Source organism: Acanthochromis polyacanthus, chromosome 2, assembly GCF_021347895.1.
Source record: "Acanthochromis polyacanthus isolate Apoly-LR-REF ecotype Palm Island chromosome 2, KAUST_Apoly_ChrSc, whole genome shotgun sequence".
NCBI lineage: Eukaryota > Metazoa > Chordata > Actinopteri > Pomacentridae > Acanthochromis > Acanthochromis polyacanthus.
This window is the reverse complement of record NC_067114.1, coordinates 13,521,577-13,538,722: the sequence shown is the minus strand read 5'-3', so window position 1 is coordinate 13,538,722 and position 17,146 is coordinate 13,521,577. Positions and strand designations below refer to the sequence as shown.

At 40.5% G+C, this 17,146-nt stretch overlaps 1 protein-coding gene across 3 annotated transcripts in view; it reads right to left on the bottom strand.

The window, feature by feature from the left end:
- furina (furin (paired basic amino acid cleaving enzyme) a) overlaps positions 1–15,845 on the bottom strand; it is an 81,960-nt gene extending 66,115 nt beyond the window's left edge. Inside the window, exons 1-2 of one of the 3 annotated variants that reach the window (XM_022205933.2) lie at positions 15,654–15,845; positions 8,888–9,214 (exon numbers count right to left, since the gene is read on the bottom strand). In XM_022205933.2, the coding sequence (XP_022061625.1) occupies positions 8,888–9,100 (213 nt within the window). In that variant the 5' untranslated portion in view covers positions 9,101–9,214; positions 15,654–15,845. Of the gene's footprint in view, positions 1–8,887; positions 9,215–12,466; positions 12,541–15,136; positions 15,586–15,653 lie in introns of those variants that run through there. The other 2 variants (XM_022205936.2, XM_022205934.2) reach the window with 2 other exon arrangements.
- Between the last annotated feature and the right edge of the window lie 1,301 nt (positions 15,846–17,146).

The window sequence follows — 17,146 nt, the reverse complement described above, 5'->3', positions numbered from 1 at the left end:
TTATCGGTCTACCACATCTCCCAGATACAGTAAATGGGCTGTGCTTCCCTACTTTAGGGCTCCTTTTGTGTTTTCATTAGAATATTGTAAAATACATCTTTTCTTTTCCTGTAACGGCATAAAACATCGCCAATATTAGCTGAAACCTTTTCCCTATTAATTAATTCCTGAAAGGCTCCTTCCATTTTTCATGTGGATGTGTTTACTGAAAAGCCCGCATTTTTTATTTGAAAAAGAAAACGCATTGTTCACCTTAACGCAGCTGGAAAAACAAACAACGTCACAGTTTTTTTTCCCTGACATTTCTAAAGTTCACTTTACAGTTAAACGAAGATAAATGCTGTGCTGACATCCTGTTCAGGAGCTACAGCAACCAGGTGTGGATTTAATTCTGATAGGGCTTCATGAAAGTGTTGATGAGTCTCGTTTCTGGCAGATCAACTGTGTTTGATAATGACGGTGCAAAAAAAAAAAAAAAAAAAGAAACATCATTACCTGTGTGGGAAAATCATGCAGAGTAGCTCTCCTCAGCACTCAGCAGGCAGCTTCTTCTTCCATCATCTCCAGGCCAATCATATCCTGTCAGAAGACTTTTCAACAAATTTCACCGACCCCCCTACTTCCCCGCAGTTAATCGCTTCCGGTCTCAAGAGTCCAATTATGGGCTCGGTACCTTCAGTCTCTCATTTCTGGTGTTTTCTAATCAGGGTAGCTGTACCTTCCAGTGAAGTTTCAACTGAGAGATGGGTCAGAAATAATTTATGCCTTATCAGGCAGCACGGCACCGACGGTTTACTTGAGCATCGAAATCGAGGTGTTGTAGTTTACACAGTTCTATCTCCACACTATTCTGACTCGGAGGGAGGCAGCGTGAGACCCCCAACAATTATCAGTTTTTTAAGGAAAGATAAAAAGCAACCACTTAATAGCAAAGTACAGAAAAAGCAGATTAGAAAACCTGTGTTGTAAAACTGCATGATGTGCTTTACCTCCAGTACCGACGCTGCCAACACCCCTGGAACAACATGCTATGGAAAACTTGTGTGAGAAAGCCTTTGCGTATTTCAGGAATGAATTATCATTTTAAGTAAACAAACCATGTTTCCACCAGCTGTTCTACACAGCATATACACACCACATTATCGAACTGCACAAATTGCTCAGAACTGCTCAGTGGTGACAGCATAGATTAATACACGATTAAATCTGACAAACTGCTCGTTTTCATGGGGTGTGACTTATGTAATCATGTTACCCAGAAAAATAAAAGAATAAAACAACAAGAAGACAAAGATAGACACCGATCACAAATAAATATGTGAAAGTATCCCTGCTTCAAAGAAACCCTTCCATGTGAAAAGAAAACTGCATCTTGACTGTAAAGGAGCTAAATAAATGATTTAGTTACAGCTACTGTAGGGTGACTTGGCTTGGCACAGCTACAGCCCAACCTTTGGTTTTAGTTTGCTTTCAAAGTCAATGTAAATATACATTTGGACATTTTTACTCCTCCTGTGTCAAAACATTAGTTACATAAACTTCATTTCATTGTGGGTAAACTTTAAAACTACCAAACCACCATAATTAAGGTGAACCACACAGCTCTCTCTATGCTGCTGCCTTAAATGTCTTTCCATCAAACACGGTGGAAAATTAAAAGACGAGGGAGCAGTTACAATTAAGGAAAAGTTGAGCTGCCTATGAGACATGATATTGTCTGGCATTTTGGATATTCAAAAATTGAAATATAGCCAATTTGTTTTTTTCCTAGACTTCGAGAAGGCGCTTTTCAGTCGGAACACATCGGTGCATTACCATCTAAATTACCTGAGATGAAATGCCAAAAAAAAAAAAAAAAAGTTCTTATTTGGTTCAAAATGTGCTCAATTTGTAAAGAAATCTAAAAAATGGCGTAATGACTGTAGCGGCCCAGTGAGATGCTCAGTGAATCTTAACTTGCTCACATTACTGCGAGAATTCCTTCTCATTTTTTCTTGCAGGTAAAGAGGCACGTACAAGTTATTTCGGCGTTAAGATATTTGCTGAAAAGTACTGCAGTAGCTTTAATTCCTAAGTCAGATCAGGAGGAAGTTTGAATCTGAATGAGGCTGTAAAAATATAAGGGAGAACTAAACAGACGTGGGAGAAAGAGATTAGAAGTTCTGCCATATCTACTGAACGAAAACTGTGGGTTAAATTAAAAGGAAGTTCTTAGAGGTTGCCTTTAAGTGCGCTGCTGTGCCATGAGTTACTGATAGGAGAGCATCATCTTCTGTTCTTCATCTACAGATAATATCCATCTCTTTTGCTCCCTTTTTAATCTTGTGCTGAACAGAATATTAATAATCTTCATAACCACTTCAGAAAGGAGGAAGAAATCAGCACATTAGATAGGAGAAACAGGCCAAGAGGGTGCCATGGAAGTACAGTGAGGCCATAGTAAGACAAACACAATCATCCCTTACATGCAAAGCCCTGGGGTAGACCAGCAGAACACGCCATGAAGGCAGTAGTTCTCTAAATATATCAGCTATACGAACACAGGCGTTTTTATCCACCACCAGCAACAGAAACCACTGTTCACAAGAAGGGAAGTGACAGGCTTCTGAGAAATGCTGCATTTCTTCTTTGAAGTGAGAGTAGGAATAGAGGAGTTATTTATTCATCACCTTTTTTATCTCCCACCTTGGCTTATGAATAATCAAAGGCGGCTTCTAAGTAAAATAACAGATTTTTATTTTTTTATGTCTTCAATCGAAACAATTTCCTGTAAACGTGATCTACATTCCAGGCATAGGAGGAAGCAGGAAGCAAAAAAAAAAGTTTCTCGAAAATGCCGTTAAAATTGAAAACTTAAAATCAGCGAACCACAAGTCAGAAGTACTAATTGCACTGTTACACTCCCCTATTCCTTAATGACGGCAATCATGACATTTAATCACAAATAATTATAAATAATTAGAATCATGTCATTAATCTAAAGGCAGTAAATTACTCATGACAATGTACAGCAGTTAAATTGTCCTGCGACACTGTAAAGAGCAAGTTAAAGACAAAGATTTCTTTTTCCCATCAGTAAGACAATTTTCATGAGATGCATTCAAGATGACATAGATGGTTAAAGCCTTGGGCCTCGGAGAGAAAAGCACAATGTTTCAAAACACATATGACCTAAAAAAATATCTACAGTACTTTCCCCAGTAGTTCAGCCGATCCAATGAAAATTAGTGCTTTTTTAGTCAAAGTGACCACAATTTATGCATTTTAAATGATGTCTTTGATCTTGTGGTATTTGAAAGATCCCGCTATAATGATTCTTAACATTTATTCACTTACTTCTGTCAGTCCTTCTTATCAGATCACAGTCCCTTTAATCCCATTTCACTATTTATTTAAACACAGGCCTAATGGGAGCACAATTGAAGCAGACGGCACAAAAATTCCATTTCCCCCTTGAAAAACTGCAGCACCAGTCTGATGATGTGGGCAAGAAAAGGTCTTTAAAATGTAAAATAACCATGCAGAGATGCAAGTTGGCAGTTAATACCCATTTACCACAGTGTGAGTCAGCCGTTTCTTAATTTTATTACTTTAACTTTGTTTTAATTATTCCCCTTGTTTCTAAAATGACCCTATAATCTTAAAGTGCTGTCAGAGTGAGAGGTGTAATCCATCTGCAGGCCACTTGGTCACAGCAACCTTTTTACACTTAAAACATATAGTCCGGTTAATTTCAGGTTCATATTAACTCCTGACTCTTACACCTTGTTAATTCCTTACTGACATCAGCAATGCAATGCTTTTACCAGTGAAGGGAAGAAAGGGGAAAAAAAGGGGGGGTTACTCACAAAGCCATATGGCAGCTTAGGAAGGGATAGTGCAAAGAGGAAGCGTAATTCAATCCTGACAGTTGGTGCACTCTGTGTGTCAGGGTTTTACATGATTTGTTGCCATCAAACAACAGCGTCTTAAAGATTGTGTACCGTCAAACAGCCACCTTCACTGCCACACTGGCTAGCTCAGCTTGATTAACAAGTAGTGACAGGAAAACAATGTGGACTTGAGGTGACTTTTGGCCTCAACTCAAAGATTGACCTTAAAGACGCAGCACCAACAAGGACTGACAGATGTCTCACATCAGCCACTTGACTGGATGGTTTTCACGTTTCAACGATGAAAACGTTGGGAAAAAAAAACCCACACACGCACATAAAATATGCACAAAAACCATTTTCGTGTCAGTGAATCTGATTTACCAACACACCTGGTCATCACAGATCACAGGGTCAGAATACAAAGTGAGAGTTTGTCTCATTGAAACTTTTAATATTCACTACTAGTGGTAAAATAAATAGGACAAGTCAGATTAAATGGTTGAATAAACACAGAGTTGCCCGCTATTCAGCACCATGAGGGCTGACTAAAGCCACACAGAGAAAACAAAAGACAACAAGTGGCCTTCAGGTAGCACCCAGTGGATGACAGCTGGCAGAGCTACTGATGTGACAGAGTCTTTAGATCATTGGACAGATAACAGACGACGCTCAATGAGTCAAAAAGGGCTCAACTGAATGATGGCTGTGTAATTAAGGTGACACCACATAGAGCAAACATGCACTTATCAGCTAAACTCCAGTCTGACTTGTGGCCGGCTGCATGTCACTCCACTGCTCACTTTCCCCACATTCCCTGCCTGTCCGTACTGTTATATAAATAAACTATTTTCTGCAATTTAGAAACCAAACATTCAATTAAGATAAGAATCTACTTGATTAATCATTAGTGAATGTAGTCATTAGCTGCAGTTCTAATTCTGACAAGCAGACAAAGATGCATATTCCATGATCGTTAATGGATTTTGCAGTTTAAAGCTTTCAAATAGTTATTTTCCACGAAATCTGTCACGCCAAAAACATCCCCTCAATTGATGCAACATATAGTGTAACAGAAACACGTGTTTTGATATGTTTTTCTTAACCATCACGTCTATAAAACTGTCTTTCCATTCAGACATGGTCATGGGATCGTGTTCCACGTGTCATGATGGAGGAACATAAAAATTTGATGTCTTTGGGGTTGAAGAGGTCGTATGGATGCCATAGAGTGAGCGGATCGAGTGAAGGCGTTATAAAAACAACCATCATCGGAGCTATAAAACCTGCCCAGCTGCAGTCTTTGATCCTCCCCTCCAGCTCTCCTGTCTAATTCCAGCACCTGCACACGCCAGCAGAGTCGCACACGGCTCGTACACGCCATGCCTGGCCACACAGAGCTCACACAGCCGCCCTCATCTCCCATCAGCTGTAGGCACAAAGGCTTAACAGATTTGTTTGGTCCCCATCTCTAAAGTAATGGCTTCATTTTAATCAATGGACAGTGATGCTGCGGCGTTGGGGCAGCGCAGAGCATGACAGCTTCTTCACTTTAGTAATCACTTGTCCTTATAGTTCACCTTTCAAAGTTAATGAGCAGAGAGAATTCATCAATAACCTTCCAAGGACTAAACAGATGTGACTGTTTCATGTCGTCACCCTTAAGGCTTTTAAACAGCAGTGTCATGTTGTCAGTTCTCCTGCTTTAAGTCCCCAGCAGAAAACCTCCTGAAACCAGTGTCTAAAGCAGTCAGTGTCACTAAGGTTTCATAACCATTATCAGCAAATGTGTTGAATATTTCATTAGTAATAGAAAATATTGAAAATTGCATGTCAGTTTTATCAAGCCCAAGGCAGCGTCTGTAAATGTCCAAAGAGTCCAAAGCTGTGCGAACTACAAACCCTCCACATTCCTTGAACCACAGAGGTTTGGTATTCTATCTTTTAAATCAATACATCGTTTGACAACTGACAAATGGCTGAGTTGAATGATAGTTGCGGTTCCAACCTCTCGTAGGCTGTGGAAAAAAGCCCAGAGCAGCAGATCAAGTTAATCTTCATGATTGCTTATTTAAGCTGATGTCTTTTATTCATTTTTCATTCGACTTTTTCATTTCAACACGACGTGACGCTCCTGAAGTGGAAGACCAACTTGCACATGCACAAAGTGGTTCTTCTTCTTCTTCTAGATAATGAATGTTTAGCTGTCTCATGAATTTCTTTTTGATTCTTCAAACTTCTTCATTTGGTGCCAGGAGCCCAGCATGTGCACATCAGCACACAGGTAATGGTGGAATTCCTTAGCAACACAAGATGGCTGCCGAAGTTATTTCACAGAACACATACTGGGTCAGGGCTGCCTTTTTTTTAGCAGTACAGTGGATCATAACTAGGTGATGTGAACCCACCTTTTGTCAAGCACAAAAATGCATGCCAGGTCAGGGATCTAACTTGCAAAGCAGCTTCAGCAAGAAGGATAACGGATCTGAGCTTGAACCTAGAACATCTGTTTTTACTTCAGTTAGTGTTTCAGACTTCGAGAGAGCTCAACGCTTTGCTCAGCATTTATCCAGCTAACTTTATTAAGACTGCTTTATTATAATGCCTTTTTTCCATCTCAGATGCTGTGTCATGAACATCAATCTAGCTCTGGTCAGACAATAGTCAATTTTCACTCCCACAAAATATCATAAAATGTTTTTAAGCAAGTTGCTGGGAGAAGCCAAACCACACAGCACCTCCTCTTCAGGGCGCAGTTTTGCAAGTACATGGGTGTAATTGCTTTGTCTGGGTTCCTCGCTGTCAATGGCCAATACATAGTTAAAGGATTTAAGTGCGTAGGATTACTCATTAGTCTTCATGCTGTGATTCGGAGCACAAATAACATTCCTGGTCACGACCAGTGAGGCCATATGGTGCTGAGGTAACTTTGTTCCCTGGAAAAGAAGTTGGGCTATGAATTGAAACATCTGCATGAAGAGCTGCTTGTTCTTTATTATGTTTTTTTGCTTAATTTCGTAAAAAAAATATATTAAGCATATAATCTCTTGTTATACTTTTGACATGAGCCGCCTCCACCTCAGTGTCACACCCTCGTATTGTACTGGGCCTAAATGTCTTAAGCTGTGTTATGCAATCGGTAAATTACAGCACTACTGTTTAAATGCATTTCTTCTAAAACATTTGCAATAGAAAGATCTAAAAATGTTTTTTAATTTGACTTGTGGAAAATGGCATATTTGCAAAAACATCTAGTGTGTTTTCCCATCGAAATACAAAAGATTTAGTCAATTGGACATACATTTAGACACTTTGCTTGTTAATTTATAGTTTGGGGTTAGAAGAACAGTCAACAGTATGATTTGAGTCTCATGTTTCTGTTTAACTACAAAGAAAGACAAACCTGATTCATTGCCAGAACTGTGATAGAAATCCAAAAAAAGCACTTTCCTACAGCCATAAAATGTTTCTTTTTTCAATGAATTACCCTTGTTAGAAGAGCATAAATAACTGCAGAACATTTATGAAAAATAAGGATTTGGCTTTTGCCAAGTACCAAAGACAAATAAGACACTGAGTGACAAACAAAATACCAAAAATAAGTATCGCGTAGTCCCACAAAACACTGAAGCAACTTAAGTTTTCTTCAAGGGAGGACCTGATGATGTGAAACTTGCTAATCTGGTTCCCTTGAGTTGAAATGGGAACTCATGAAGGAGAAACTCGTCAGACAGGAAATGATTATCCGTTTTTCATATGCCACGTCTGCCTTTGTATGGAAAACAAAGAGCATTGTAAAATCTTAATAAGTCTAAGGTTGAAATAGAAGAACTTCACTAAAAAAAATGTATTGACTTACTTAGATCAATTCAACACCTACAAATTTAGAGTATTTTTGGTTTTGTGAATATACAATTGCGAAATACACTTAAAAAGATTCTAAGCTGTAAGAGTGGAACCTAAATGTGTGCTGAATTTTAGGCTTATTTCTTTCTCTTTTTTTGTCTGTTACACCAAAATTACTGGTTACATTCTTATATGAAAGTTTTATGATTTTAATTTATCCACTCACTATTCAGTGTTTTGTCCACCATTTACTTAATTGCTTGGTATGCGCTCAACACTGACAGCACTCTGCGCTGCAATCATAATCATGGGCGTTTGTCTGGCCTTTGTAGGCTTTAGTGATCTTCAAATCTGTTTCCAGCTTTTGACGTGATTGTACACTGTTGCAGCTCGTGAACAACAATCTTAAAATACAAAAGTTTCACGAGGAAGGTAGCAAACACTCATGAAAAATCTGCTGTTGTGACATGCATGTATAATCAGTGCTTTGGCAGAAGTAAACCCTCATCCTTGCAAAACCACTGCCACAGTACAATGATCACAGTGAATGACACAGCAATAATAAAAAAAAAAAATCCTTTTCATGACAACAAAGCACCAACACTAGAACATGCTACAGTGCTTCCTGTAGTCACACAACAGGCTATAGAATGGAAACTCTGGTTTTTAATTTAGGTTGTCTAACTAATTGAAAGAACAGAATTTGAAACTATTAACATTGCTTTAAAAATGACAGAGATTTGTCTATGACTAGAGATTTAGGGAAAAGAAAAGATGTGCTTTCACTACACTGTGCTCCCAGACAACTGAGCCAATAGGAAGGTCAAATAAAAAGAACAAAATAATGAAAAATGACAAGTAAACATCAGTAAACCATTTTAAATCAGCACATCTGCATTTTTGTAGAATATAAAATGACAAAGTTAGATACTGAACACATAGCAAGGGCACATTGTGTATAACAGCTGCACGCTTGCCTTCTTTGTTGCAGTGTCAGGAAACAGGAGTCCTATATTTGCACAGTCAAAATGTAGTTTCACTGCAACATGGCCCTTGTACCACCTCTAATTTAGAGTTTCAGTATTTTGACTTTCCTGTCTGAACACAATAAAACCACAAACACAAGGAGAAAAACTAATTAAGAGCCAAAAATGCAGTTCATTACTTACATGGCCGTGGTTGATGAAACCATGTTTGCTGGCAATTCGATTAGCCTCCTCCTGACCTCCAGGTATGTGGACAGCCCATGTGTTGGTGTAGACATTCTGACCCAGCACTGGTGGTCCCAGCCCAGCAAGCAGCAACACCAACAGAGGCCCGAGTAGCAACTCCAGCAGCCTGAGCCAGCGGCCTACGGAGGGAGATGGAAGGCCAGAAGCCATGGGTTCTCCTAGTGCAGCACAGTCACTGAGCACAGCGCCTCTCCGATGGGCCGGGGCTGCTCACTGTACATGCAGGTGTACGGAGAGACAAAGAAGGGAAGAGTCACAGCTCACCTGGGAGGAAACAAAAAAGAAAATATATACTGTTACACGAAAGCTTCAAAAAAAAGCTTCACTCCTGAACAACGTCCTGTGAATGACTACAACCAAATGGCTTTAACATACCAGAGGGTTTAAAATCCATAGGAAATCAAAGTAAGACAAAAACACAAGAAGTATTAGCTCACTTGTAAGGTCTTCTTCCTCCTTTGTTTGGTGGAATAAGGAACAACCTTAGTGTGGAAATTTACAGATTAAGTAGAAGTGTTGCAATGAAGACAAACACATTTAATCTATTAATCTGTTTTGTCCACGAGCAAATAAAAATGAGAACGGCTCATCCACCCCAACAATCAGTCTGAGCAGGCGTACTGCAGGCCGGCTAAGTACAGGCATTTGGTAATCTCACAGGAAGCAGCAAGCAGGACGTCAAGGCCCGACCTGATGTTGTGGTCAGACACAGAGCAGCAAATTTTGGCGTTTCCACTCCCACGGGAGGATAAAGTAGATGGAGCTTACGAAAGAAAAATGCTTAGGTATACTGAGCTGGTGGCAGAGGTGGAGAAGTGTGGTTGGAAAGATAGACTACGCCCTGGATGCTGAGGGATCACAGCAGAGTCAGTGTCGGAGCGAGGTGAAGTAGCCACTCGAGGGAGGAGTATGAATGCCTGAGGCAGCAGTGGCAGCCACTGAAAGGCTGCGGCCAAGGACAGAGCAGAGAAAGTGTTGGAGAAAAATATTTAACGGTGTAATGATTTCAGTGTCGTTTTTTTATGATATGCTGAATGATAGCCACGGAATCAGGCAGCCACAAGAAAACATCTAACACACAATCTTATGAATCAGGCAGGCCGATTTATCATATCAAGCTGCCAGAGTCAGGGTGAACGGAGACACAGATCTCAGCTTGGGGTGTAATTGTTTGCTGATAGAATTTTGCCTCTAAGCTGTTGTTTGGAGCCAGGAAGGTCAGCTGTGGCTGTAGGCTGTTGAGACCATTATCCCAAGTTGTTAACTCTATTGTAATCCCAAGATGGCTAGACCGCACTGAATACAGCGCCTCGATTCTGTGTTGCCTATTGTATGCAGTCACAGTTTTCCCCCTGGGACAGAGTTTCTCAACTTTTTGCAGGCGTTTCCAGTATCCATAATCACCCCATCTTCTCAGATAGCCATTCAATGAACGACGGACTTAAATGTAACGCATCGTGTCACAATCGACATGAACAGACATGCTCCTGAAGATTTCCCTGGACACTCTGTTGTCAGGCATGAATGACGTGTTTAGAGGTGATATGTTGGTATACTGCTGCCAGAGCATATCACATTAAAAGCACCTTACCATATAAAGACCAAATCAAGCTACTGGATAAAATCGCACATAAAGATGGACATTACTGTCTGTTAATGTTATTTAAATACAACACAATTATTGTACTTTTTAAGACTATTTTTGGGGTTTTCTTGGCTAATATTTGAAGGACAGGTGAACAGAGATAGGAAGAGGGGAGGGCTTGAGCTGAAATCAAACCCAGACCACTGTGGTGAGGACTCAGGTTAGATGGTCTACTTTCTAAACTGGGTGAGTGACAGGGAAACCCTCCAAAAGTATATTTTTTTTAATATAAAATGGAATTTCTATTTCAAAAACACCATTGAAGTCATTTTATTTACATAGACGGCATTAATAAGGCAAATTAGTACCTTAAGTGACTGCATACACAGCGTTTTTGTTCCGTAAATTGTCACAGTCATCACTCTATACGTCATTAAACAGTTTAGGTTCAAAACTTGACTAGTTTCTGAAATTATCTTCATTATTTTTTCAGGCAATGTACCCACATGGCATCACTTTCACCTCTTCAAATGAGCATCTCTTCGCCATTTAATTCTAATCAAGAGCCAATATTCAAGTGCAACCCAAGGCCACTATCTGGAAACCTCTCATAAATCCATAGATAACATGCAAAACTAATTTGGTTTCATTTAATTACAGCTGTTTGTCCAGAATGAACACGTTCAGATGCATGTTTTGCTTTGTTTCTCTGCCTTACTGTACTTGGATTACCTTAAGCTGACCTTGTTCAAAAATGTAGGCATACTGAAAATAACCTTTTCATTAGTAGATCTCCATCAATCTTGTGTAAATTACATAATATGAATATGAAGTTGAAGAATTGTCACCGCTCCCATCTGACCCGTCCTCGCCTCCTTTTGTGCACACTGTGAAAACATCGTCGTCACGTGTTGACATATACTGTTACAACAGCTGATTCGGGTAAGTCCTTCACTGCTACATACCGAACAAATGTTAACAAATACAGCTACTGTGTATCACCGCTCACTTGCGTTCGTGGCATTCATCTCACTTATTATGCTGTTATGACGTTTTATTAATCTGTAAATGTTTGGTCACTTTGCTATGAAAGAAGAAAGCCCTGTTTACTCAGTGACAAGGAAGTAACTGATCGCAAGAGCGCAACGCGGCAACATCATGTTAAGCGAGCTAAGCAAATTAACAATAGAAGAGAGGTCCGAGGAGTTTTTACTCGGGAGTGTCTCGGACCTCTCTTCATTTTGCTGTTTGAATGGATTTTTTTTTCCACTAGATCCTGAAGAGCACCCGTTCTACTTCTTTTTATCCACTGATGCACTCACCTTTTGCCTGTTTTTAACAAGTAAATATTTAAACTCTACAGATAGGCTTGGTTCAGTGTGTTGTGAAGCTACAGGTAACTATCATTAGCAAACAGGTCAGCCTGGCGGTGAGCCGGCACGACAAGCTGCTAATCCAAGTCAGTCGTTTCAGCAGCACAGCCTTATTTCAGAAATACCTTCACAGAGAGAAATATAAATAAAACGAGCACCTCATATATTAAACCAGGCAGAACAAATCAGGTGTCACAAAAGTAAAACTGTCACAGTGAAATCCCTCCGCTGCCTTTTAATGCTTCCGTCCTGCTCGCTTAAGCCTATTTAACAAACACATAAAAATCAGCCTAAATTAAGAGAAAGAATCCAAACACCAGCATTAATTGCATGTTCACTTGTTCTAAATCACCTTTTCCGTTTATACTGAAACAAACAAGCTAAATTCTGAAGGGCTCACAAGTGACAGCTGGCTACTTCAAACAATATTTGCCAGAGTATTTACCAGGCTTAGATAAATTCACATTTGAAAAAGCAGTAATCAGTGGAAAATGAGCTGACAAGAAAGACGAGGAGACTCTGGACCAAAAAAAAAAAAAATCTGCTGGTATAACTCACTCAGCTTTGTCCTCTGTCCTTTGATGCAACAAGTAAACAGCGTGAACCTTCCCGAGGCTCTGTTTGATTTCTGGACACATGCTGATTTTAAGTGCAGATGCTTGTGACCTCATCTGGCCGCTCAGCCACTCAGTTTCTTCAACGTCAGCTTAAAAAACACACACACCTTGGCACAACAGCTGCCCAACTACTTCACAGTTTGTGAGAGACAAAGGTGAAGCCGACTGTCGTGCTGCAACTGTTCTTTAGTTTTAATACAGTAAATGACACCATATGTCTAACTGCGATAACGGAGGTTATTACACTAAAAAACTGCAGCATATTACAATTAGCTAAGTATCATTAAACTCAAAGGATATAATACCGGCCTCATTACCAAAATCATCAGGACAATTTAAAAGGGAAACTGTTTACACCTCATCAGTTTGTTGTTTACATTTTAATGAGATAAAAATGAACTCTAATGCATTTAGCGAGTATGACCCTTTGCGCACACTTGAATATCTTATAATTACTACCGGATCTCACATTGGAACACACGTGAAATCAATATTTCTGTTAAAGCACGCACACAAATGCCCTCCAGCAGGAGAAAATAAGCTGTGTGTGTAGCAGAGTGATGAAATGACAATAATTACATGGGCAAATCCATTCATGAATACGCCATGAGCAACACTCAAAAATTACACCGGTGGTCTCTGCTAAATATTGCAAGATATTACAGGGCTGGTGAAATACTACCTGAAATCCTCACATCCAGAATATTATTCAATGTGACACAGAGAGGTATTTTCATGGCAGGTTGGCAGCAGAAACAGCCTGGTTCCCCACCATTCGCTGCAGACTGCTGACTATCTGCATAAGCCTTAATTCCTCCAGTTCAAAGTAACATTCCAGTAAACTACACAGCCGCTATTATTCCATTATCACCACAGAAACGCCAGCCTTCACTTTGTAGGATTTGTTTTCGACTTGCCTCTGACATTTAAATAAATAACATCTTGTAAATCTGCATCACGGCAAGGGGACGTCTAAAAATATCAATCAGCAAATGTTTTGGAGCTTAAAATTGTTCCGCAGTGTTCCCAGACAATGAGGGATCTGGATCTGAATTATTTCCAGTGAAAGAAAGGGGCAGAATATTGTTGTTCATATCTTGCTCTATGCTGAAGAAAGCCTCCAGATGACACACAGATTCCACTGCTGAATAATACACAAGAAAACAGGAGGCATGAATTTAAAGAAGTGGAGCTGCAACTTGTCGGCCGAAGGACCTTGATAGAGTTCTGCTTCTGAACTGGACATTTGTTAAAATACGGAAAAAAAAAAACACTGTAGCATGGTGAAAGTGTGTGAATAATATACAGATATCTTTGGAGAGTGAGCACTGTTAAAACCGTAAGCTTGGCGGAACTGCGAGCAGAAAAGCCGACAGCCAAGATGTCAAGAGAATAATTACAAAAACATTCACATCAGACCACTGTTGCCATTGTTTGCCGTCCTGAACAACAAGAGTTAATTTTTACTTCTCTCCAGGGCTGCAGGTTTTCACCGTCTTCCTTTTAACATGTCACTGCTTCTCCGATTTAAAAGTACAAGACAATAACTCAACATGTCATCATCACTGCAGTGTTCAAGACAACCTCCATTGTTCACAAAGTCCTCTGTGCTTTGCTATCATTTCTTTGTGAGTGGGCTGTATTTTTTCATATAAATTTTTTTATTGTAAAACCTATTTGAGGCTTAATGCCCGGGCTGGTCTCTGCTTGCCTAATTAGAGCGCTTGCGAACAACAAAAACAAAAACTCTGTTGTCTGCTCTTCTTCTTTTTTTCCCCTTAGAACATTTGTTTTGTTCCAACGTTTCCATCTAAGTACTTCTCCAGACTTCCTGCAGCAAAGCAACTCACACAGGCAACACTTTCTGAGCCTAATTTTCCTGAGATAACACAAAGTATGTAGATGAATTCCCTTGTATGGCAAGGAAATTCTTGCTCAGTGTAAAGGCACTACAAGGACACACATTCAGAGCAATCTGTTGTCTAAAATGTGTTGATATCATCTGGTGCGTGTTGCTGCATGCAAAGGGCTCCACAACCTTGTTTTGGTGTTTATTTGTAATGATCACCAGCAGCTCAATCTGGCCACAGCAGGGAGGTAAAATTACAGCGTTAGGTGCACCCACAACACAAGCACCCATGAGACGTCAGCATTGCATCTGCTGAAACCTTGATCAGCTAGATTTTAACTGTAAGTAAGCCTCAATACTCTCCATGAAAAATTGTGCAGATTGTTTCCACAAAATCAAAGGATATATGATGTAAATATAGACTAGAGGGAGTGCCACATTTACAGTAACAGCCCAGCAACACCAGATCTGCATTCTTACTTGACAAGTCAGAGTTCACCCAAAGCAATCTGAGTGCCACAGAGTCCACATTTATCTGACTATGACAGAAAAACTAAAAGGTTTCCTGTAAGTAACAACAAGTCCTGCTCCTCCTGAAGAGTCCGTAGGGAGCAAAGATTAACTGCGGCACAGATCAGGAAGAAGGAAAACTTCTCCGGCCTTTAACGCCAAACACTTTTATTGTTTACGAGCTAAAGTTAAAGGCTTTTAATGTCTCAGCTGATAGCGGAGCTGCTGTGAGTTGGCGGTCGATTGACTCACCTCACACGTCCAGTCCGTGACAACTCGTAGGCATAGTGTGGCTCCGAGCGGCGGCTGGAGCTGATCCGGTGATGACTCCTCCGCTTGACAAATATGTCTGAAACTGTACCGCCGTGATTAACGCAAACTTGACGCTGACCTGCTCCGTCTAGCAGGTTGCCTCCCTCCCTTTTTCTCTCCCTCACCTCTCAACCACAACAGGCAAACATTTTTTCCGAGCCTCACATTTCACTCCGAGCGAGCAGCGCGGACACCACCAGCTTTTTTTCCTCCTCCACTCCGCAGGAACAACCACGGAAACCGGACGCGGCGCAGTCGACGTCAGCTCGGCATGAGTGTGTGTGTGATTCCCCCCTCTCTCTCCCAACTGACAGCCACCGGGATCAATAGGACAACCGGCCGTCCTGCCCGATGCCGTGTCGGGGGTCCCGGTGGTACCGAACTCGGCAGACCCAAACAAGTAAAGAAAAAAATACGAGCCAGAAGAGACGGGAAACTTAACAACGGCTCAACTTACCAGCTTCCTTTTACATCCTGCTCGACCTGGCTGCTTGTTGTCTCACACCGCGGCGTTACAAACGACGACGGCCCCGCGAAACGACTGAAAAATTGATAAGAGAGAATTGCTGGTTATAAATAGTCATGATACCCCTCCGGTGAACCGCTGAGTGGTCCGTACAAGCCCCAGGAAATGCGTCACGGCCGTGGATAAAGTCGAGACGTTAGAGCAACACCTACTTACCGAGCAGCGGCACGGCTGCACCCCCACCTGCCGGCCACAGGCGGCGGAGCAGCTTCTAAAGCGACACCGAGGCTGTGGCCGGCAGCTGCCAAACAACGTATTGATCCCCACACGGCGAATTTATTATGGCGAAAGACACTGAATAGATCGTCCAGAGAGCTAACCACATGCCAATACACGTCAGTCTGATGGAGAAAGTTGTTGTTGAGAGTATAGACGCAGTAAATGACCGGTTTTGTTAACCTTAACCTCTATGAGGGGGTCAGGCCAAAATATACATCCAGCAACTGGGCACTAAGTGTTCTCCATACATGGTACTCCGTGTCTAGTAAGCATATTGCAGACTAATTTGACATTGTTTGCTTAGATTAACCAACAGCCTACTGTTCGGTAGTTAGTACAGGGAGAATTTGCTGTAAGATATAATATCATGCAATGTAATCCAACCAATCACCCTAATGTACTAATAATGGTGAAGTTTGGGTTCCCTCAGTCACTAAAACTACATTAGATGGGTCAAACATCCCATCCCTGCATGCACCATTCTGCACATCCATAATAAATGTGCAATAACTGCTTCTCTGCGCAACAGCAAATATAAATATAATTTTTTTACACTGTATATTTCATATATTTCTATTTTTATTTCCTTGTACAGTACATTTTTGGCTTTTATGATGGTATTTTTCTACTTATGTTTATGTTTTTAGGACATGGTCTTCTATGTATGTTTATACGTTGTTTTCTCTACTGCTTAAATTTTTCAGGCTTTGAAGGGAGCAGCTGTAATGCAAGCAATTACCCATCTGTGATTAATCAAGTAGCCTATTTCTGATTATGATACCCAAAGAAAAACACCTACCCATGAACCAGTGCACACAAGATAGAATTCGGCTGTTAAACATTGATTGCCTATATTAAAAACAAAACAAAAATAACATGCACATCTTAAATTGAGCCGCTAAGATACACTGAGTCAGTCATTACAAAAACAAGAGTTGAAATCACCTAAAAGTTTCTTCTATCAGCTGGTCCTGAGACTTACTGATCAGATAACACTGAACTCTAATCAACCTTTGGCTACCACTGTCCTCTTCAGCCTAATTATTACACGAACAAAAGATGTCTATCTGGAATACTGGAGGAGTCAAACTAAAACTCAGAATAAACTTTGTTGCTATCTGCCCTGACTCATAGATATAAATTGGCAGAATGTCTACTTACTGTCAGAGATACAAAGCAGAGACAGATCTTGATCAAACAAACAG